General features: G+C 46.0%; 1 protein-coding gene and 1 non-coding gene across 2 annotated transcripts in view; one reads left to right on the top strand and one right to left on the bottom strand.

Annotated features, from left to right (window-relative positions):
- LOC119372539 (serine/threonine-protein kinase TBK1) overlaps positions 1-25,042 on the bottom strand; it is a 145,425-nt gene that overhangs the window by 18,497 nt on the left and 101,886 nt on the right. Inside the window, exon 17 of the mRNA XM_037643019.2 lies at positions 6,269-6,370. Coding sequence (XP_037498947.1) covers positions 6,269-6,370 — 102 coding nt within the window. The remainder of the gene's footprint in view (positions 1-6,268; positions 6,371-25,042) is intronic.
- Positions 24,452-24,524, top strand: Trnaf-gaa (transfer RNA phenylalanine (anticodon GAA)). Its single transcript has one exon. It is a non-coding gene; the product is annotated as a tRNA-Phe (tRNA).

Here is a 25,042-nt window from a genome sequence, read left to right on the forward strand (position 1 = left end):
CTCGCTCCTTCAGGAAACGCAGCCGCTGCACTAACACAAGTGCCCTATCTATGGCTCAGGGGCGCATTCAGGTACATAATGGGGGGGGGGGGGGTACAAAGGCTGAAGCCAACGCTCAGCAGTGCATTTTGGTGGGTCACGCATATTTACAACAGCCCAGAGGGGATTATGGCGGTGCCTAAGAAGCCTTCGTTGGAAATGTGCATAGGGAAGCAGGAAAGGGTAGAGTAATGAGAGGCAGAGAGCAGGGACAAGATTCTATTTACCCTTTTGGACAGTGGCAGGCAAGGCAACCTGACAAAGGGGGCAAACTCGACAAGCAGCCTGACGAAGGAGGTGGACGACAGGCACTGAAGGGAGGGGTCGGGGGCTGGCTTGGGGGGGGGGGGGTCGATCGCCACTACCCCCCCCCCTGGGATCTGCCACTGCTATGGCTTCAACGGAAGGTTTGCAATTAGAGCACAACACCTACAAAGTTATGAGCCGTCTGCTGGTCCCCACTAAAGATACCGGCGCACGCGACCACGCCCGCTGGTACAAAGTACGCACTTCCCGTCGGACTCACGCAGACCCCCCCCCCCTACCTTCCCAACGCGCCGGCTCCTATCTCCATGTGCCCATCGTGCGAATGAGACGGTCGGCTCGTTTCCTCTCTGCTTAAGCCTCGTTCGTCGGCAGCGCTCGCGCACTTTCACTCGCACATGGAGCATGCGACGCGCGGGGTGACGTAATCGCGATTTGGACTTGATAAGGAAGATCATGGCGAAGGCAAAAAAATCGCGTTGGAGTGTCTATATAATTGCTATCGCAAAAAAAAGCAATATAGTTGCGGGCTAAGATCGCATGAGAGCACGGCAACAGCCTGAATTACGGCACATCCGATTATGGTGGAAACGTTACAGTTTTCCGACATCGCGCACCGAATCGAGCAAGTGGGACCCGTGCCGGTGTCGTGAATTTCGGTCGCCACTATTATAGTGTTCTAGAATATTGGGTAGTGAGCCCACTCTCCGGGGAGAGAGTACGTTGCCGCGGCGCAAAAAATGTAAACGAGTTTTCGTTTTCGTGAGTGCCCGCGTGGCGGCGCTACCATCGTCAGCAATGGGAGCCTTCGCGCCTTCGCCCCGCTGCTGTAGGGCTGCTGCTGTGTTTCGTCGTCGCTGCAGGTTTTCGGCCGAGCATTGCTTCGTCAATACGTTTCATTTTTCAGTTCCTGTAGTTGTGAATAATGTAGATTGGTAGCCAAGGCTTGTTCACGGGCTGCTTTTCATGTGAAGAACTCCATGCAGACAGCATTTTAAATGTGCTGACCATTGTGAAAGCAAGGCTTTGGCAAGAGGTTGGGTGCCGAAGCCATGCCTCAATGCTCTCTCAAAAAATAATCCAATTCTATGTTGTTACGCGACTTCATTTTTATATTAAGGGGCTAAACACAGACAGAGCAGGCAAATGCCAAAAAGCAAAGCACTTCAAGATAAGCCGCTGCACTTAAATTTTTTTTCCTTGCTATAGAAGATTTTTTAAATTTTATTATTGTTCCTGCGTTTAGATTTTACAAGTGTAGGTTAAACTTGAAGTATGAATCTTCTCTGAATATTCTTTTTCTGTTTCACTGACCCAAATACAAGAAAATGCCAGATTTGAAAAACAAGCAAGATAGTATGTTAATTGCCACTCGCCATGCATACTATAGCAATAAACCCTTAATTCAATTGTGAATGGTGGCTTTGGTCCTTGGCGTACCATCAACAATGCGATTAATATGATCTACCAGAACGTCAGTAGATCTGTATAAAAATGCATGTGATTGAATGGAAATGTGTCTATTAGTTGTCATTTTTTTAGTATTTCTTCTGATTCAGTGTCTTCACTTATTGTGTGAACAATATGTGTTGAGTATTCGTGTGCTTTTGTGAACTTTTTAAATTTATGCTATGCTAAGTATGCTATTGAAAATATTTAGCGTCTCTTTGTGAGTATTTTTCTAGCATCTATTGGGCTGTTTTAGGAGACATGCTTTTTGCCGCACACGCTGATAAGTACAAAATGGGGTAAGGCCCTCTTCAAGCTATTTCAACTTTTTTCCATCTGTTTTCACTTTGAAAAAAAAAAATGAAAGTGATTGATACGCATGGCTTTTGTGGAGTATATAAGGTCATTGTGCTGCCCCACCAAATAAACTTTTCACTTATTTCCGCGAACGATTGTTGTCTACATTTTTCCACACCTTCATTACAAATTCATTTTTCTAAATACAGGAGTGCGGACAAATAGTTCTGTAGAAAAGAGTGCATATGAACCTTTTAGGCATATTATAGTGTCAGCAGAATTGCTAACTGAATTTTGCACTCAACTGATAGCGGTGTTTGCATGCAATTTCTTACACAAATATAATTTCCAGCATGTGAGGGGTCTTCAAGAAGCAAAATCTGATTGCATGGTCTACCCTCACTTTCGGTCTTTTATTTCTTGGGCATGATTAGGATAGGTCTTTCCTGCTGTGCACTCCCACACATTTTCTTGCACTTTTCAGGAGAATATATCAACTGAGAGCGCGTAAGGTGCTTAAGTTTGTAGTAATATTGTTTTATTTAGTGAGAGTAAGACCTCACTAAAGAGACTACCGAGTACAAACGCTAGCATGAAAATATTAGTCTCTTTTATCTAAAGGCAATCGATGTCAAGAACCCCAGGTGGTCGAAATTTCCGCAGTCCTCCACTACGGCGTGCTTCATAATCAGAAAGTGGTTCTGGCACGTAAAACCCCATAAATTAATTAATTATCTAAACGCAATAAACCTGCGAGATCTTTTTTTAAGCGAGAGCTCGCTACTGCAATACAAAACTGGCGGTTTACAGCATATATTGCATCCGGCGCCTGCTGATGACGCGCTCATGTTTAGCGATACTTCATGCGCCAGAACAACGGCCAAAGCAAGAATATGCTCACGCAAAAGAAAAAAAAGCAACGAAAATAAGAGTAGTTTGTGCTTGAAGCGCTGGCAAACTAACCTTCGCGCTGATGGCAGCAACGCGTCGCTTACATTGCAGGTGGTGGTGGCGCCATCTACCAGGTGAGACATAAAGTGCGTCAGTGCACGGCCTCCAGTCAGCCCACTACCCCTTTCTAGAACACTTTACCACTATGCCATCGCTATGAAAAGTTTTGTAATTCGGTTTTTTAGCAAACATTCACGAAATTTCAGTCGACCGCCTAAAACTTGTTTCAGCAGTGCCCTCATCGGGGAAAAAAAAAGAAAGAAAAAAGCTTTCACTTTCTGTGAATGGGCCCGTTAGTTACGCTAGCTCTCGCCTGGAAACTTATTATATTCTTCACGGAGTCCTAAATAGCATCTTTGAAGCTCGGGATCAGAGCGAGTGAGCTCTCCGATAACAGCTAACAAGCGTCTTTTTTCTCGCCGATCGGAGTTGCTTGCCAGATACGAGCCTTGTCGAAGACATCCGCTTCCTGCACGATCGCGATCGCTTGCAAGATAACTCAAGCTCGTTACATCTACTGCTACCGCTTCTACAACTAATCATGCTCGTTACTTGACACGCGGCGATAACAAAAACACCATATCGGGCGCTAACGCACAGCACGCGCGAGAAAGATGACAGAACTGCACCGCGCACTCACAGAACACCCTGACAACATTGCGCGATACGATGTGTCGGGGTTCGCGGTTCCCGCACGCCACGCATTAGCCGGATTCTCTCCCACTTCACCCCTCCGAAGGCGATGACAGCATCGAGGTGCGACACTTCCCCGCAGCCGCAGCGGCCGTTTGATTTGAAAAATGCGTTCACAAAATATCGAGCAAGCGCTACCCGGACTTTCGTCGCCTTTCAATAATGTTACTGTGGATTTTCCCTGATGGGAGCACAATTTCCCTGAGTTTTCCCTGAGAATTTCCAGACTACCCAAAATCCCTGAGAATTCCCGGTTTTCCCGGTCTTCCCGGTCGGTAGACACCCTGGGTAAAGTGAGCTCACTTTACCCTGGGTCTTATAATGGCTTAGAGTGGCCAAACTAACAATGCAGGCAGGGTTTCCCAACTACAGCAGAATCTCGGTGATACGAATCTGAAGGGGGAACGACAATATTCATATCGCCCAAAATTTGGTATCATCAGAAGACTAGCAAGACCTGCTTTCAAACCATGATATACGCACAAAACATTAACTTCCGTCAAAAGAATTCGCGTATGCCTTTCTGGGACACACGTGAACGGACAAATAAGAGACAGCGCAGCTGGCTGCCGCGAAAGCACGCGTCAAAGCTTCGCATGAGGCCAACTGAAAACCAAGTGAAGTCCGCTCAACCATAGTGACAAGCGAAGATCAACACGAAAGCCGAAAGGCTTCGTGCCAGGAGCGTAGGCAGAAATTTTTGTCTGGGGGGAGGGGGGGGTCGGCACCTCCTTGATTTGAAGTGGGGGCCGGGCAGGGGCAGGCAGATGTGGTTAAGTGTCATTTTGGGCTCTTTATGCCATAGCAAACAAAAAAAAAAAATCGATGGGGGGGGGGGGGGGTGCGCCCCTCCTGGCTACACCACTGTTTCGTGCCTTTTTCTACGACTATATAGCCTTTAATCTACCGCTGCATTAGCCGCTGCATTAGCTGCGCACGTTTTTCCGCTAGTGTGCTTATAGTTTGGCGCAGTTTTGGCGCAAAACAGCGGAGATGTAGCAGGATGTAGCAGCTTTCACGTCTTGGCGCAGTTTGGCGCAATTGGTGCAGCTATTACATCACTGGAAGTGAAACCTGGTGAATAATCAGAATTTGGTGCATATAGGCACCATCGTAAGAAGATGTTGTACCCACTGCTGACACAAAAAGGTCTCATGTCTTTTCGGTGAAAGAAGTCGAAGCATGTCCACACCTGAACGCCTGCGCTTACAGTCTTTCTTGAAAATTATAGTGCTGTGCATCACAATTTAGTCAAGAATGGTCTGAACGTTCATAGGCTTTAGAGCGCCATCTGAGAGAGCTTGTTCAGTGAAAATACTCGACTTGGGGTGTATAAGGAGCAGAACACTGCATGTGAGACAGTGCATTCTGCCACAGCACACACTGAAAGAGTTTCGTTTCTCCTCCACATTCATCCAATTTGCCAAATCTGGCTACCACGGATTTCACTCTCTTGCCAACGTATGAACCCAGTGCAAAGGTTGCCATTTTTTAACAAGGCTGCATTAATAAAACCTGAATCACACAATACTGCCCAACTCATTTTGCAAAGGACTGTCAATGGTGGGAGCGTTGTATACCTGAGCAAATAAATTATTCTAAAAATGACAGTTTTTGCACAGACATTAAGTACATTACTTTCTTTGTAACAAAACCAGCTTTGGACCTTCTTGACAACACCTTGCATGTCAACAATCTGAAGACTTGCATTTCCAAGGAAACGAAAGGCTGGCTTGTTGGTATGACATCCCGCAGTGCGAACAAAATGCACAGGACCAAAGAGATGCGGGTTCCATGTGGGTTCTGTTTGCACTGTAATGTATATGCTGTGTTTCTTGTTCACATTAGGAAGCTTAAAGCCTTATCAAATTATCTGCCAAAATTTGAAATTACACAGCCCATGAGGATTGGTAAGACGTCTGCATTGGTAGTGCTTCACGAAGGCTGTGTAGTTATTCTTCTGGCAACATATCATCCCATTGCGACAACTCATACCAGGTGCATTACATCACATCAACTATAAATACCCAGCAGTCCATTAATTGTCGTGGTAGACAGAGGTGCCAAAACCAATGTGATGTTCATGTGTCTTCATCCTTTAGGAGGACGTGGGCAGTACTGCTTTTTATTCAGGTAATCAAGCCATGGCCAGCGAGATCTTTGCTGCATTCTTATGATGCTTGATCTTGAAGGCCAATATGAAAGGTACTGGCAGCCAATTTTGTTTGTGCAATGGCCAAAAAGTCCGAATAGTGCAATGGCGATTGTAATATCTATGACAACAAAACTGTCTAAATAATGAAGATGTTTAAATTACCAATTAATACCTCTATCTATAAAGTAAATGAAAGGACACCTGCTGCGGCAGCTGGTAGAGCATCACACAAGTACAAGCGAAACGCTTCAAATTCCTGCTTAGGTGATTCGAAACTGTCCTAAGAGAAAGTTAACTGTAGTTTCTCAGACAGTGATCAACATTAACATGCCAACCACAACAAGCACAGTTAGTTCACTTGATTGTTACCATTATAAAAAGTCCTTTTCTCATACAAATAGCACTGAAGTTGTCACTCACTTGGCCCATGTCTCTAATGCCTGCGCCATCTTGTGGCAAGCCTGCAGGCAGCGGTCTTGGAGCAGTGACAGCAACTTCTGGCACGTCTGTCGGATCTTGTTCCTGCAAGCATACTTTGCCATCATTTATCAACACAAAGAGACACTGCACATATGGATAGTTGAACTCGCTTAAAATTTACTGAACAACACCGTAGAAGCTTGCTACAGCCTTTAACACAACAGAAATCTGGTCGGACAAAGGATAAACTGACTGAAAAATTTCCAATACTAACAAAAACAGTTTGAAGTTTTCATAAAATGTTCACTGAAGCAACGGAACAAGTTGAGACAAACTTGGTGACCCAGTTACATCACAACTTTTAAATTTTTCATCATTCTAATGCGTAAGTATACTTTGGTGAGAACATGAGCGAAATACATTTTTTTCGTGATGACTTGTAATTAGTTAAGTATTTGACATTTGTACAATTTATGACATTGGAATGTAAGAACACTGCAAATGTAAAGAACTGGCAACCTTCAAGTTGTCCTTGAAAAATGGCACACTAAAAAAAGAACTTCTGATAGGAATATGGACTCCACAGGAAATACATGGAAAACCTATCTGGCAAAAGAATTTGACCCTCAAAGAGCTGAAAAAAATAATAAAAAAGTTTAAGAATCTTACTGGAAAACACAGGGCTCCATGGAAAACTTCAAGAAACATACAGTGGTATACATGAGTAATGACTCGAACCCACAGCTAACCAAAAGCGTTGGAACTCAAACCCTTGACCTTATGAGCATGCAGGACATCAAAACCTCCCCCCCCCCTTAAGTATACAAAGACTCCAACCACGGCCGCTCGATGAAAAACACACGGTGCGGCCTGCCGCGTGGAGCGGATACTGCGTTGCGCGCCTAGTGCTCCTGGCTGCCGCCGCGGCGCCACCAGTGGGGGAGCCTCTGGGGAGACCGAAAGCGACAGCGCCGGACTTATTGCGGCGGATCGCGGCTTGATGCGGCTTGACAGCGCAGCTGCTATGCGCTTGTTAGTTTTTAAAGGGTTACAATAAGCTTGCTATAGCGTTAACTATATTGGTAATCGTCCTACCGAATGTGCGCCGGCGATGCTTCAGCCTAAATATAGCAAATGTTCGTTTTATCTGAAGTGGTTGCTCGTGCGAGTAGCGATATTTCGCGTCATGTTTTTTCTCTTTTATTGTCGTTGCGCTGTTCACCCTCGATAATGTATGTTTGTGCTACAGTTATTTTATCAACAGGAGAGTCGCTCATTGACAGGTGCGGTTGTATTTCCGGAATGACTGTTGCTCACACCATAGAAACAAAAGCATTATGAACATCACGGGAGTCATAATTGCTTTATTGCACGTGCGTGAAAAAAGGATCACTGTGTTATTGGAATCACAGGCGCAGCACTTTCCTGGCCAGAGGTTTTTGCCCCAAGTGTACGAGACGCTCAGCAGACATATTAACATTTCCGGCCAAGTTGGCAAGAAGCATTCGTAAGAGCTTTCTGATGAAAACTTTGCAGACTTCCATGGCGTGGTCGTCCACTCCGCAAGTCCACTTTCAGCACTTTCATGGTCATAGAGAACAGCTGGTCACCTTTCAGACATCTCGTGAAAAAATATCCGACAGGAATAATATAAGATGTTGACAAGCCTCTTATTACAAAACATAGTAATCGGTTTGCCACTTGGGGTACCGCTGTTGAGTGCTCTTCTTCACCACGGTCAACGAAACCAAAAAGTTTGTCTACTTGTCGGTCGTATATGACCCTCTGCTGTATGGCCATCTCGTCAACGATCAGGGAGCAGAACGCTTCTTGCTTACAGTGAGACCCTTGAATTTGATGCACAGCCGCTCCTTTATCAACGAAGTGACGCCGATTCCACCTGTTAAATGGTCTACATATTTCTGGAGCATTAAGCGACAAGGGAGATGGAAGATATTTCTGGACCTTGCATGCTCATAACTTTTGTTGAAGCATGCCTTTCATATTACACATTCCCTTAGAATGAAGTCACTGTAATGGGGCTTCTTCGTCGAGAAACTGCGGACTTGGTTTCTAACGAATTCGGCAGTCTTGTCACCTTGCGCAGCACCATTGGGCACCTTCATAAAACAGGCAATGTCCGTGTTATTTTCATAAAACTGCGCGCACTCGTCAGCCTCGTCCACATTTTCTTGAAGGGCCTGCAGTGCTCCTTTCATACGAGTGATCTTCGCTTGGAAGCAGCGCGTTTTTTTTTTAGCTTCTTCTGTCAGTTTAACAAGGCCGAATGTAGTTTGACATGATGCATCTGAAAATGATGCCATTTCCTCACACGTTTCATTCCCTAGTTCAAAGTTGTTGGGCGTCGAGGCTACAGTGCTGTCACTTGACGAGCCGTTCTGGCTATTGACAAAACGGCTATTTTGAAGCAGCATTGCCCGAGCACTCGGCACGTGACTGCGCAACGTCGGCTTCTATTTCGGAGCGTGGCCGCTTCTTCCTCGGAGCAGGCGTGCTCCTCGTGCTCATGTAGCTTGGATAACCGGGGAACACTGTCAGTACAGCAGTTGGCAAAAGTATCCTCAACTTCTCGATCTTCTTGTAGTCCTGCTCCGTAAAATGCAAGGCGCACACCAGGGACCTGTCACTAGGCTGCCATACTGTTCCCTTCCCGCCGGGTCCGTCACGGGAAATGTTTCGCAGCCATGCTGCCCTGCGTTCTGCGTTACTGGGAAACTCGTGGTAGAGTAATCGCGGGTCCTTCGATGCATTCGTGGAACACAACGGCACACAACAGTTACGCGGCATTTTGCCTAACGTATAAAATATCACACATGCGCAAACTGTCTTGAGTGACACTCAGTGCGAGCGATTCATGTGGAGAAAAACAACCACTACCTCGACATACGCGCTGAACGCGCGGTCCTTCCCGCCCGCGCGTCGCGTGGAACCCTCCCGGAGAGTTTGGCGATTGTTTCATCTCGCCGCTCTCCGAGCTCCGCCCCAGCGCCTCTCTCTTCTCGTGACGTAAACCCTCTCTCCTCGCGGCGGCGGCGGGCGGCAGTGGCGATAGCGCGGCGCGGAGTCCGGCGCTGCCGCGACGGAGAGACGCCGGCACGCCGCACTTACACGATCGCTGAAGAGCGCGCGCAGGTTACGAGTTACGAAGCTCTTGTGCGAAGCCGCGCGTATTCATGGCGACTGCTCCTCGCATTCAAGCGTGAATTTGTTGCGTGCGATGGGCTGCTGTTACGCGGTTGGCTGTTCAAACAGCAGCGCCCAGGGTTTCCGCCTTTTTAGGCTTCCGAAGGAAAAGAAGCGACGACGCCTTTGGATCAAAAACATCGGACGCAGCAAATGGACCCCGACCGACTGCTCCGTGCTATGCGAGATATGTACATGAGTATTTAGCTTGAATATTGCTGGTATTATAAACAGCGTACCATTAACACAAACTTATTATTTGCTGTGCAATGGGGCCCTTTCAAGCGCACAAACTTTAAAAATAATTTTGTCACGCTGAAAAAAAAAGAGTTTTATGGTTCGCGTCTCGATCGCTTGGGCAGATTGAAATTTTGCAGCGATCACGCTATAAGTATCAAGCGTGATGTGTTGCGTTTACGTAATTTATCGCGCGTTCTGAGCACGAGCTTGGGATGTTACCGTGATGTTGTGAGGGGAAGATTTATTTCGATAACGCAGGTTAGTGCCGCCGCGCGTCAGCTGCGGCGGAACAATACATCAACTGAAGAAAAGGAAGACGGCTTTCGCCTTCGAGTGGTCTTAGGCGAATGCGTAAGGGTCCCTGTGAGTTTTTTTTTCTCTTATTAGAGAGTTTTAGTGCCGGGGACTCCAAGCCGCTTCCCTATTCACCCTCTTATGTTCCCTTGTACTCTCAGCCGCACCCATGGACTATACAAAGGAACGTAAGGGGCTTACGTACGCAAGGCACTTTGGGGTCCCGGCACTAAAATTCTCTAAGAGGGAATTTCAGGGCTCGAGATCCCCAAGCCGCTTGTGTACGCACGCTTTTGCGCTTTTGTGGCCTTAATACAATAACGTGCACTGGTATCTCTGTTTCTTTTAAAAGCAGAGCTGTTTAAGCTTGGAGAATCCCCGTTAGTGGTGAATAAAAATTGTCATCATCATGAACCGGCACGCAATCCGTCCTCTTCCTTATCTTCTGCTTTGTTGCCAGAACACGTGCACAGACTTTTCCGGCGTGGTATGCAACGATTCTCACGTAACACTTGTCATGTGACATGTTCCAAAAATCGCACCTGTTATATATGCTCGTCACAGATTCACATCACGCAATACCAATTTTGGTGTATATCAATCTGGCGGAACGGCCGCCATCGCACCATAGGCGTGGCACGTAAGTCATGCTGTACATGATAGACGTGTCATGATATTCACATTAACTCCCGTTATTTATGTTCTTCACGCAGTGATGTCGCGCACTACCAATTTTGGTGTATATCAAGCTAGCGCAACGGCCGCCAGCGCACCATGAACGTGGCACGTAAGCCATGCTGTACATGACACGCGTGTCACGATTCTCATAATAACTCCTGTTATTTATGTTCGCCATACACTCTTGTAAAGCCATACCAATTTTGGTATATATCAAATTAACGAAACGGCCGCAAGAGCACCAAGACTGTGGCATGTAAATCATGCTGTACATGACATGCGTGTCATGATTTTCATGTTATGACCGGTCATTTATGTTTGTCATACAGTCACATTATGCCATACCAATTTTGGTATAAACCCCGTAAACGAAACGGCCAGGAGAGCACAAATTCGTAGGCGGGTAGATAGACAGATAGATACGCTCAAAGTCGCAGAAGTTCGCTAAGAAATGCTTCGCATTAAAAAAAAGCAAGATAGACGCAAACCCAAAGGTCTTCATAGCTCGAAAAGTCACCGATGATCACGATACTCCCTCGTGCGAATTCTGAGCGCGGCTCTGTGTTGAGGCAACGCGAACTGTGTTTGAATTTCTGGCTATCCGCAATGGAAAATTCGTGACATATTGCCACAGAAACTGCCAGTGCTCGAGTGCTACGCACGCCACCCTGTGCATTGCAGGAGTCATCGACATCCCCGTCAGGACAAGCGAGACAGTAGCAGCGCAGCGCACCCACCAGCCCTGCATGCCAACGAGCTCCAACCGAAGGGCGAGCACGCATGACGGAAGAAGAAAGCGATGTTAGAGGCCAGTGGCTCGTGATATCGACAGAATCCACGTTCGCTGTCCTTCGTCCTCGTTCGCTCTACCGGTTGCGTCGACTACGCCAACGGCGATGCCGAACAACGCAGGAACAGACGCCTAAGAGCTGCGCTCTAAAAGCACAGCGCGTATCGTAGAACGTCGTGGACTCGAATCGGCGTGCACTACTCAGTTTCACGATGATTTGGACACGTCTAATTCACTCCATATTCTTCATTAAATTTGTATAACAATGTTCTTGCACAATTTCGCTTTCGCAATTTGTTTAGGAGCGCTAGATTTCACGAATGAAGGACGCGTACATAGCCTCAGCCGTGCGCCCGTCGCGCGGAAAGACTATATATGGCGGACGCCGCCGGAGCGGAGGCGTGGCGGTGACGTGAACAGCGTCATCGCCGCGCCGCGACGTCAGTGCCCCACCCATTCGCCAGACTCTCCCCATCGACGGCTCTGGCCCTCCCCTACCACTGGCGCCCTCCTAGTGAAATGCGGCGACAACTGTCAACTCCGCTTTCCCGCTCTCGCCCATTGCCTGCGCCGCGACGCCGCAGGCCGCACTGTGTTTTTTCATCGAGTGGCCGTGCTCCAACCTTTCAAGCACGAAGGTAATAGAACCCTTGAACTTTGAAATAAATCTTTCAATGCACTGTGGTTTGCGAATGCTACCTACAAAAGCAAAAGAAGGTCACCAAAAATTCTTGTTTGAACAATTGAAAAATAGCTAGAGATAGATGCTTCCAGACAACTGTGTACTTAGGTTTGGGCATGCGTTTAAGAACCTCAGGTGGTGAAAATTAATCCGAAGTCCCCCACTACAGCATGCTTCATAATAATATTGTGGCTTTGGCGTGTAAAACCCCAGCAATCATCATAATTATAAATATTCAGAGCTGTACGGAACAATGTTCTGGTAACTAGTTCTTCTTGGGAGGAACACCATCGTTCCATTACGGATCTGTGAAACTGTAATGATAACTCGTGAAATTTACAAAGGAATGGATGAGGGAATGGCGTCCCTTCTGTAAACATTCCACAGTATTGAACAGACGCACGGACACAGCTCATGATGCAGAGCAGTGTGGATGGGCGACCATGCGAAGAGCAAGAACTTGAAGGACGCTTGCGCTTCACATTAAAGAGTAGAATGTGATAGCGTAATCGGACCGCATTCGTATAGCCTTCCAAATCGCTAGCCTGGCTTCGTTTCTTGGTGGACACCTAGACCGTGCCACAAGGAAAGCCAAAGTGTGGACGCCCTCCGGCTCCTATACCCATGCATGCAACGTGACGAAACATGACGAGGTGATGCCGTTTAAAGCAGAGTTCTTCAATAATACCAGTTGCGAAATTGCGTTCCGAAACACAAACATGCCAGTGGCCGATTCAGCGGGGGCTTGCAGATTGTCGTGCCATCTGGGCCCAGCACAGATGGCGCAGCAATACAAAACACAAGCACGCCGCTGCTCTATGCGCTGCCATGTTGTTTGGCAGTATGCGGCGGTGCTCATGATTGTGGAATGTTAGATGCAGTGTTTATTAGTTTATATTTTGGTCAACAGATGACGCAACTATCAGTAGACCCTCGCAATTTCGGCCAATGGCGAGTTTGGATTTTGATACACGGGGCCTATGGGGACTTTCGCAACTGGTATGATTGAAGAACTCTGGTTCAAAGCCCTTTGTGCCATCTCACGGTTGATAGTTGAGCCTTTGCCATGCTGAAGCACCTCCGAGATGTGGGTGTATATAAATACACAGTGTGTTATTCCATTCTTGCACTTTTCTCAAAATGTAAGTTTATGACCGTTCAAATTTTGAGGCCCATATATCTTGGCATCTAGGGCAGGTACAACAATAATTCTTGCAATGGAAACACAAATATGTAGAGAATCCAAGCATGGGAGCAGAATTTTGAGCACAATCCTTTTCAATTATTTAGTCATCAAAATTGTAACAGGACGCCAAGTGCTTTTTCAGAATGTAAAGTTCATTCTGCTCTAAAATAATTAAGAAAAGCAAAAAAAAAAACCTGCTTGCATACTTTAAGTCTTCAGTCATTAGTGAACATTCCCATATTTTAAATTTTGCTTTTAATTGAGCACGTTAATTTATATAGAGGCCTTAAACAATAGGGGGTGAGCTTAACTTATTTCAGGAACTAGTCGAGTTAGAGGAAACGTAATTACATAATTGAAATCAGCAGAAAAAACTGCACAAACCTGTGTAAATTCATCCAAATTGATGGATAAATAAAGAAAGAAATGTCTAAGATGTGTCCGTTCCCTAAGGCATACATCTCGTGCATGCCACCGGCAGCTGTAGACAAATCTCAGCCTTTTGACACCCAGTTGCTGTTAGATAGCTGCCACACTGGAAACGTCTCTGTCATGCAATAAACGATAAGCGTACATTTAGCACGCTTGCTGAACCAGCCCTCTTCCCTACAACCTTGGTTGACTGTTCTTATTTGTGTACAACACAGCAGTACCCTCAAATGATTTGATCTAACGGCTTTTAAATATTGCCAATCGAGGTGCTGACGAGAAAACGATTTCGTCGGTCGAGCACGAACATCAAGATACAACTCCTGCCGAGTTCAAACAACCAAGGGGCATTACTAAATTGTGAATATGTATGCTGGACATTATTTTCCCCTCGTACTGCAATATTGAATCAGTATACAATAAACACCTATGTATTGTCCCTTTTGATGCAGTTTCCTGTGCGAGAAATTCAATTAGATTGGTGCATGTGAGGAAATTTCTCTTCGAACATCTGACGCGCAGTATGACTGCGCATTCGAAGACCAACGAGAAAGTGCCATGTGTTGCACTTGTAAGGGGCAACCACCAAAGTTGCAGCCAGACATGTATGGAGTATGTCCAGAGCTCTCTAAAAAAATTCGTCTAGAAGCTATTCTTTAGATTCTTTTCATCTCCATATAACGTGCCGCCGGCGATGCTGAAGTTTGCATAATATATTTGTAGTTAGATGATGGCTTTAAATTGCTCAATTTATTTCTCCTCAGGATTACACGACACTATATTTTATTGAAGAAGTCAAATGTAACAGTAATGCAACGACATGTTCTAATGTTTTACAGTTGAACCCCGTTATAAGAGGCACGGATGTAACGGACAAACGGGTATAACAGACAACATCTACACTTTTGGTTGGCCAGCCTATCCCTCTCATTAATTTGACTTCTTTTGTAAGAGACACCGGATATAGAAGACAATCGGTTGTAAAGGACAAGTTATCAGTGAATTTTGGTCAACAACATCACTTGTAACAGACATTCTAACCTGAATGAAGCACTATCAACCGCTAACTCAACTTGCGTCCATCTTTGGAAATAGAAAAAACAATAGACGTATGCAAACCTTGTTTATTATAGCCTCAGTAAATGTTTAATGGATCAGTCAGTTATAAAACAATGATAAAAGGTCTTCGAAACTGGTATGCATCACTGATATGCACTTCAGGCTTACCGCCAAGGGACGAGCACTTCCACGCGTGCACTTCACAGGCACCTGAAGGAGCCAATACCGCGAGCACGTGGTGTGAACACATTGCAGAAGTCTTCCAATTAAAACGCCTCACATGCGTGTTCTCTGCAAGTCCGAAAATAGCACCAGTGCACCGCAAATGCTTTCTTTAGCGTTACGTGAACGCCGCGATCAGCCCTGCGCTGCTTGACAAGCTACGGCCGCTCGATCACCGTAGTCTTGCTTTCCTAAAAAAAAATATCAAAGGCTACAAAGCACGTCAAGAGCCAAGCCAAACGGAAGCCAGAAATGAGAGAAAAAAAAAATGGAGTTGCAAGTCTCAGAGGCTATAACTGAAGCTCCCACACAAACAGCGCAAAAAAAAATGTGCGTTTCGGGTCTCGGAGGCCAAGCTTCACTGCGAGTGCAAAAAAAAAGCTTTTTTTCTCTCCCGAGCTTGGTGGCGCTCAGGTCACCGGCCCGAATGGCCCACGTTATTAAACGAATGCTCGTAGTGCTCGTAGCATCAATCCAGTCCACCATTCGTCTGCCACGCATCAGAGCCGCGCAGTTGCTGGTACAGTGCATTTTGTGATCGCCGTCGTCGCTGTCAGTCCACCACCGGCCGCCAGCAACGATTCACAAGAGACGCTAGACGTGCTTCGCCGCAGCGCCTGCAGTAGGCGTATCGCTGCCGTTCACTACCGGATGTCACGCCGTGATCACTACGCTTCGTGGCCGCTTTGTGATTGTGTGATGGTGTGATCGCTATCAACGTTCGCTGCTGGCCGCCAGTATCAGTGCGCAACAGATGCTGCTACTGGCCTAGACTTGGTTCATCGCCAGGCCGTGACCACGGCGCTTATCGCGCCATTATCTCCGCTCACCGCCAAAGCTACGCCGTGATCGCTGCGAACTAGGCTTATCGCTGCCTTTATCTGGATTTCGCTGCCTCAGCATGGCGGAATGCTCCGTCAAACGCCGTACTTGCCTCACGGTGTCAAAAAAGCTCGACATTGTAGCAGACATAAAGTGTGGCATGACGCAGGCAGACGCCGCCAGAAAATTCGGCTTGTCAAGAAAGACTGTTAGCGGGATTTGGGCTCAGCGAGAGAAGCTTTTGAAAGAAGCGCCAACAGGAGCCAGCCGGTCCAAACTGCGTAAGTCATCCCATCCTGCCGTAGAAGAGGCGCTTCTTCTGTGGATACAGGATGCACGGAGTAAGAACATCCCGCTCAACGGACCATTAATTCAAGAAAGAGCCAAGTAACTTGCATTCGGTCTTGACATTGAGTTTGAGGCCAGTCAGGGATGGTTTGACAGGTTCAAGCGCCGACATGGCATCAGCTACAAAAGTGTTTGTGGCGAAAGCAGAGCTGCCGATGAAAACTCCGTCAAGCAATGGAAAGAGGAGACGTTGCCAACTTTGCTGAGGGGGTGGAAGGCTAGCGATATCTTCAATCTGGATGAGTCTGGAATATTTTTCAAAATGCTTCCTGGAAGAACATTTGCCTTATCCAAGGAAGATTGCAGTGGAGGCAAAAAGTCGAAACAAAGAATTACTGCTATGTTCTGCACAAATATGGAAGGAACAGAGAAAGAAAAAATCCTAGTTATAGGCAAATAAAAAAACCCACGCTGCCTAAAGAACTATCCAGTCAATGTTGAGTACACGGCAAACAAGGCTGCTTGGATGACATCAGAAATATTCAACAAATGGCTAGCAAGTTTAGATCGCAAGATGGCTATGAAAAAGAGAAGAGTACTACTGTTCCTAGACAGCTGTTCAGCTCACATGAAGCCACCACCATTGAAAGCTGTTGAGCTTAGGTACTTCCCACCAGGCTGCACATCTGTGCTACAGCCCCTTGATCAAGGGGTTATTAATGCAGTCAAAATCAAATACAGAGTCAGACTTGTTCAACGCCTGCTGTTCGACATGCTGCAAAAGCGTGAGACAACAATCGATGTGAGAACAGCGATTGAGATGTTAACAGGCTCATGGAACGATATTCAGAGGAGCACCGTGACAGGGAGCTTTCGCAAAGCCGGTTTTGATCTGCAGGAGGAAGATGAAGAGGAGGATGTTGCAGACGAAGACCTGCAATGTGCAGTTGAACCAGAATCATGGCCACTTATTCAAAGATTTGGTGAGTCTGGTACATTCTTGAACTTTGTTGAGGCAGACAACAACCTTGCGGTAGCTGAAGACCTGTCTGATGAAAGCATCATAAGAATGGTGCAGGAAGGGGAACAGGAAGAAGATACCGATACGGATGTATCGGACAGCGAGGACAGTACCCCGCCAATGACATCTGGGGAAGTAATGACAGTGCTGGGCAAAGTTTGGAAACACATTCAGCTTTGGCCTAGCGGCCATGAAGCCCTTGACCTTGTGAGCAGGCTAGAAGGAGCTGTGTTGAAAAATGGGATCGACACAGCCCTAAAACAAACAACCATGGAGAACTACTTTACAAGGGAATTGGTTTGAAAGCAAATTCTGCAAAATAAATATTTTGTAACCGTATATAGCCTTCTTTTGTGCTTATTTTAGCAGTAGTGTGCCCACAATGAAATATGGACTGAATATGATATGAAAAAGTGGTACCCTGCTTATAAGAGACCTCTCATATAAGAGACACAAACTGCTCCCCGGTACGTGTCTCTTATAAAGGGGTTCAACTGTATGTGGAACTGGACCGCGTCTCTTTCACATTAAGGTAACCTGTAAAGGGAACTCGTTTGTAATTTGGGAAGGAATGAGGAAATGAGCTTTCGTTCCTGTTATGAAGGAACGTGTACAACACTAAGTATTTCTGTGTGATGTGTGTGTGACCCATCCATATTCAAAGCAGAATTACTTCGATGAAGCATTCTTAATAACATGTTCTTCACTTCCCAAGAAGAGGTTTTACAAGTTAACGATTACTGTTCTCTTCCAACTTCCATTCATGCCATTTGAAGGTTTCTGCTCTGTCAATAGATTGAATAGCATCTCTGACAGGCATATAAAATTTCGAAATATTCAAATGCTTTGCTATTGCTGCATATTGACTGGCCATTTGACTTCTGGGGCACCCAGCGTAGCTTGAGTGCCCAACTTTAATATAAGTGCGTTTAGGATATCACAGGGGTGGAACAGGGTACATGGGCTTGGGAGCAAAAGTGCAAAAGAAATATGCTCATATCCTGGAAGTTTTTTGGAAGTTATCTCCTAGGTTAAACTTCTCCAGAGCTGCAAAATAATTCTGGCTTTTTGTTATTGCAGTACTATGCAATATTGGACACAAAAGACCATTCCATGCAATAAAGTCTATTTTTTTCATACAAAAGACACTTTGGTGTAATGAGCTTAAAACGGAAAAAAAAACAAACAGCACTTGGTCTCAACACTTGCGAAACCTCCATCCTTTCTTTCTCTTTTTTTTTTTCTTCCATGGCGCGTAGTGCCTGTTGAGCCAACCTCCATAGCCGATCACAGCCTTGATGAAACCGAAACTATAACCATTTAGATGAAACCGAAAACAGGAGGCTTCAGCCACATTTTCAGGCACGGGGCTTGATGGCTGTCGCACCTTGTGGCTAAATTCGGGTGTTGCAGCGCAGTACGGCACTGATAAACAAGTTTAGTCGAACAGGGGTTGTTCGGCGCAGGACGGCGCAGGTAAACAAGTTTGGCGCACAATGCCGCAGCTGTTCCACCCGATATCGCCTGACTGAGACTGCGATTGAGGGTCTTCAGTGCAGTGAAAGAATCTGTATAAATTGAGATTTTTTTGTGTGTTTAGCATTGCTACAACTGCTGCCGCAATCGAACAACACTTGCCATGCTGTATGAATTCCCAGCTTGTGGTTTTAATCGATCGTGCTCTTGTTCAACAGTTCTTACTTCAGGCAATTTCTCAGCACTGGTGCTACATGCCAAAATTCTTTTCAACAGACAGTGAGCGCTGACATGCAATGCAAAAATAATGCGCCAACAGCGCTGGGTCTGAGGCAGCACATAATGTTCTTTTTGTCAAAAAATCGTGCTCGCACTTTGGAAAAGCCAGCATTAAATGTCTTCAAAACTCAAATAAGATAGATGAATCACTATGGAACACTAGATACTCGACAGCCTTAACACTCTCAGCATACAAGCCAACCAAGGACGCCTTCCGTAAAGCATAAAGTGTGCCAAATCAGCATTACTTTCGATAGGCCATGTCAAGGCTCACAACCTGCAATGTCTCAGATTTCTTCTAGTGCTGAACAAAAGCACTTTATTCAGGGTGGTTGTATCTGACATGTCACAAATCTCTGTCGAAGCACACCATAAGGCTCAAATTGTACGAGTCCGAGCTCCTTGCAATAAGGTGCGGAATCCTCCAAGCAGACAGATATGTGGCACACTTTGCACCTGAATGTCTGGCAATGGCACCTACTCATGGGGAAGGCCAAACAAAAGTTTGACAGCTTCTTCCTGGGTTAAGTTCTTAGCACATAATGCCACACACACCTGTTTTATTATTTCTATATAACCGAAATTCACTCACAAAAACTTACACGTTACCACTCTCAGGGCAGGCCACGCCGGAATGCATGGGAACTTTCCAGGTTTTTTTTAGAGTCGTGATGGGGGGAGATTGCACGCACAAGATTTGAGTTTATCCATTTTTTGGTAGCACACAAATGGGCAAAACACAAAGGAAGCGCCTGTACTGTCTTCTTCCTTCGTGTTTTGTTTATTTGTGCACTACCCAAGCATCGATACATTCAAAGTCGCCTGCCTTTCGGTTCTGATAAAGTTCAGTTTATTCTGGAACTAACGCTAGCACTAGTGATGATGCTGGAATGTTCTACGTGGCCAACGTGCTTCACCGATGATCAGACCACCGACGATCAACCACTGTGCCTGCCACTATCGTTGCACTGTGATTACTTCTTTTTCTGGGCAAAATTTTGCCTAATAAAGAGTTCCATATTTACCAGATGCTTGAGTTTAGTTTCCTTCACTGTCACAGACATGTGACTACAGAAATGGCAGAAGGATGTACATGTGGGCAAGTTGGTGATCAGTTATGTAAAAACAGCACGGAATGTTAAATGTAGATAAAACGAAAAGGAAAAACGCTCGTCTAGTGTTCTTACTCTTTTTTTTTGTTCACGTTTAACATTCTGCACTGCTCTTGACAGCAAGCCAGAAAACCACTCCACCTAAAGTATCTTTTAGCTCAAGAAAACTGATGGGTGAATTTACGCCTGTATGCATAAAGCGTACTTTTATCATTGCTAGAGCATGTATTGCGCTAATTTGATTTTACATCTTATCTATGTTTGCCAGCTAACAAAAGCAATAACAGCGATACTTATCCTGCATGTTTAGGCGACATCAGATAATCTTGCAGCATGGTGTGAAAGGCTTGGCAATACTGAGGGAGCGCTTTTCCTGAATCAATTTCCACATGCTGCTACAGGCGAGATTGCAGCAAAACCTCAATTTGCTCTTTCAGTAGATGGGGAGCAGTCTAAAAACCAAAATGACTTATGCAATGTTGCTTTGGAACCCTCTCGGCTTGGGCCGAATCATGAAATAATTTTTGACTCCTAGACACAGAAACCAACAGATCCACCAAAACAATGCTGTGTCAGTGGCTTGAAGGCTTCGTGAGGTAAGAAACAATCACTATATCATCAATAGCAGTGCACTTGCAAGTGCTCAGCATGCACGTGAATTTGATGTTATCAGCGTTATCACCAGCCTATCTATGTCTACCGCAAGATGAGGGGCTCTCCCAATGATCTCAAACCAACCCAGTCCTGTGTGAGCTAATCCCATTTTATGCCTCCAGATGTCTTAATTTCATCACTCTACATAACCCTTTGCCGTACTCACCAGGACTTGCCATCTTTTGGCATACATTCCAACATTCTAACAACTGAACATTGTTTATCTGTCTTCATCTTGCGCCTCAGGTGCAAGGATGCCCCGAGTCGCAAGCTAAAAACTAAAGAAAGAGAAATTGACAACCACCCATTTGTAGCATGAAGCCACAAGGCAATCCATACTGATTTCTCAGAAAGAAAGCTTCTTAGTTTCTGAAAAATACGTCCTGGTTCGGGGATTGAACCCGCGACCAACGCCTTTCCGGGGCGGTCACTCTATCAATTGAGCTAACCAGGAAGCTAGCCATTGGCAGCGTGAGGGCGAATTCATCGAGAACTCAAAGCACATGGACACTGAATATTACAAATCGGTTCTGCGTGTAGAGGTTGCCACAGTTCAGCCCTTTTGTTAGCAAGAGGTGTAACAAGGCGTAACAGCAAGAGCAAAAGGAAAAGGCAGCATTTGAGAAAATCAAGGAACTCTTGACGTCAAACAGGTGCATGGCCAAGTACCACCCGTTGTACACCACTACAGTGTCTGCAGATGCAAGCTTGTTTGGATTCGGCGCAGTCTTGCTACAGACACAACCCTCTGGCGAGGGTTGCCCAGTCGCATTCGGTTCGAGGTCAATGACCGAGACCGAACAGTGTTACAGCCAGACCGAAAAAGAAGCTTGGCAACGACGTGGGCTATCCAAAGGTTTGACGAGTTAATCGGTGTTATGCATCACCTTTGACATCGAGATTGACCACCTGCTACTCATTTCACTTCTGGGCAAGATGGAGCTGGACATGTTGCTGCCTCGTGTTGTTCAGAGACAGGCTGAAGACCACGCGATACCAGTTCTAGATGCTGCACATTACAGGAAAGCTGCTAGCCATGGCAAATACCTTGTCGCGCATCACCCACAAGGCACAGTGGAACAGTAGACACAGTGGAACTCTTTGCAGCACAGGTGGCGTGCGACAGGCACAAGAGTCTGACGGCAAGTGCAAGGCCCTCACCTCATTCTGCCAGCAAGGTTGGCCGAAAGTCCAAGATACCACTGCACCTCTCAAAGTACGGCTCTTCAGTAGACGAGCTCTCTGTCTGTGACAATGTTCTTCTGAAAGGCACCTGGATAGTCATCCCATCGTCCATTCGGCCGGCGGTCATCACAGCAACAAAAGGACCAAAGCCCTAGCTTGAGAGTCTGTTCGGTGGTGTGGCATCTCGACAGACATCGCCTCTCTCGTCACCAACTGCGAACAGTGCACCTGCACCTGTGTGAACCTTGCAGAGGCCCTGGTCTCCAAGGCCCTATCTGGACGTCCCTGGGAATTCCTCAGAATTGAGTTATTACACCTCAACGGCTAGACGTTCATCCTGGTGGTAGATTATTACTCAAGGCTCCCTGCGGTGGTGACCCTGAGGAGCATGATAGTTCACAAAGTCATCGACGCTCTCAAAAGCATCTTTGCCCACCATAAAATCCTGCGAGATGTCAGGTCAGACAATGGCCCATTGTTCGTTCTTGTCGCAAGAGGTAGTGGCGTTTGCAGGTTTGTATGGCTTCAACCATGTGACCAGCAGTCCACACTATGGTCAATCGAACAGAGAGGCAGAGAGGATCGTTCGTACAATCAAGGACCTGTTCCTCAAGTCAAAAAGATCCACATCTAGTTCTGCTCAGCTACCGGGATACCCCAGGAGTCGACATTATTCAGTCCAGTCCAGCTGCTGATGGGACGTCAACTCAGAACCAGAGTCCCAAAGCAAGACTTCCAGCTACGTCGCAACTGGCTGTCAATGAAAGACGTCGTTGCCAAGGGTGTGGCTTACAAGTGGAAGCAGACAGACGACTTCAGTCGGCATCACGAAGCTCGAGAGCTGTCGCCACTCCAAACAGGTCAGCGTGTCTGGGTGCGACCTCACCAAGTGCAGGCTATGGTCCTCAGTCCGGGGCAAAGACCAAGAAGCTATGTGGTCGAAACGAAGCGAGATGGCGTCCTACAGTGCAAATGGTGTCACCTAGTGCCTTTTGAACCTACTGCAGTGATGGAAGCGGCACTGCTTTTTGGAGCAGATTCTGGAGCAGAAAAAATGCTAGTTTGGAGCAGCTATTGGTCTTTCGGAGCACACGGCAAAATATTCCAAACAACTCCTAGAGTTTAAAACATCACTGAAACATCTCATAAATATTAATATTTATTATTAACCATATTGCACATACAATAATCACTGCAAGGTGCCAGAAACAAATAATTAAGCAGTTGGATGGCCACTGAACACTAAGCAAGATGAGCTACATATATTTAAAATACCAATACTTGTGGCAGAAATAATAGAAAAGTGATGAAAGCTGTGCACCAAATTATAAAGGTAGCCACAATAGCATGCAACTATCGCTAAAGCAGCAGTCTATAATCGGTACGAGATCCAAACATTGTTATTTTCATATTTCATCAAAATAGCCAGCACTGAAATTTAAAAAGATACAGCTAAATGAGCTAGACACTTAAAATGCCAGTTCTTGCGGCACAAATGATGTCAAAGCAGATAAAGTGGTAAGTGTAATCAGTCACCCATCAAAGTCGTCACAGCAGAAGTTAGTAATCAGTGTGATGTCGAACTAATCTCACATACATTTCACCAAAATAGTCTGCTTGTCATATATATAGTGCCAGTACTTGTGGCATTGTCAATATGCTAGTACGCAGCTAGTATGCAAGCTGCATACTAGCATATTAGGATGATAGTATACAGCTTGTTTTTGGTTTTGTTCAGGCTCGCTGGATGGTCACACGGCTAAAGTTCATTGTTTTCAGTTTCCAAACTCCATTTCGGAGCAGGTTCGGAGCAGTTACTAACAAATATTACACTTTGGAGCAGCATGGAGCAGCATTTCTCTTTTGGAGCAGTTTGGAGCAACACTTCCATGACTACTACTGCCTCCAGAGTGGAACCAACACGAACAGCTGCACAGCAAGCACCACCACAGCAAGTTCCCTTTCAAGAACCTCAGCCTGCCAAAAATGCAGATGCAACGGTACCCCTCGGACAGTCCATGCAACAGTCCCCTGCAGTCAGGGACCACAGTGATGGTGTGATACGAATGCGTTACGGCTGGCGTGTTGTTCTGCCGCGCCGTTTGAACTTATCAAACTTTTGGTGTGTTTGGCTTCCTTCGTGCTCCCGTCTCACCTTGAAAGCTTAAAGTGCGGTGATGTAAAGGTCGCCACAGTTCAGCATTTTTCTTAGGTTGCCACCAGAGTGTGGCATCCCCTGTAACTTGCATGCGTGCGCCTAGATATGTTTGGGCCTAATAAAGAGCAAGGGTACTTTCGTCTGCGCAAGCAGCGTGTATTTGTCGGTCTGTGTATGCCTGTGCTTCCGCGGCACTAAACACACGACACTGTGGACTCCCACAGGGTGGCGGAAGGTTTAAGAAAGGGAAACAGACAGGAAAAGAGAATTGAGGGTGGTTGTGTATTTTCCTTTCTTAACCCTTCCACCACCCTGCGGGATTGCACAGAACTGATTTGTAATATTCAGTGTCCACGTGCTTCGAGTTCTCGATGAATTTGTTCTCGCACTGTCAATCGCTAGCTTCCTGGTTAGCTCACTTGGTAGAGCGACTGCCCCGAAAAGGCGTAGTCCCGGGTTTGATTCCCGGACCAGGATGAATTCTTCCGAAACTAGGTTTCTTCCTGAGAAATCCGTATGGATTTCCTTGTGGCTTCGTGCTACAAAGTGGTGGTTGTCAACTTTCCTTTCTTCACCCTTCCACCACTCTGTGGGATTGCACATAACTGATTTGTAAGCTGAAAACATTTTGAAAAAGCATAAGCAGAGGAACTTTTTTGGGGCAACATACTGTGCTTGCCTGAGCGCTTGAATCCAATGCAACTTTAGTCCTTGCTCATTGGGCTAAAAAGACAAAAAAGCTTTCCCTCATTCCAACAGTTGTGGCAGTTACAGGTATAATAGCACTATCAGCCTTGCTTTGTTTTTTCTTAGCCTTCATTTTCCTCACATAGCCTTAGCCAGCAGCCATTTGGATATGCGAAAGCCGCTGCAATGTACAGCTCGTCACCACTAGGGCAGCACTGCATACGCCGTGACCACTCAGTGCTGGTTTTTATTTTAGAGCGCAGCTCTTGACGCCCATCCGTGTGTTGAGCAGCACCACCATAGTCGGA

This window comes from Rhipicephalus sanguineus, chromosome 10 (genome assembly GCF_013339695.2).
Source record: "Rhipicephalus sanguineus isolate Rsan-2018 chromosome 10, BIME_Rsan_1.4, whole genome shotgun sequence".
Lineage (NCBI taxonomy): Eukaryota > Metazoa > Arthropoda > Arachnida > Ixodida > Ixodidae > Rhipicephalus > Rhipicephalus sanguineus.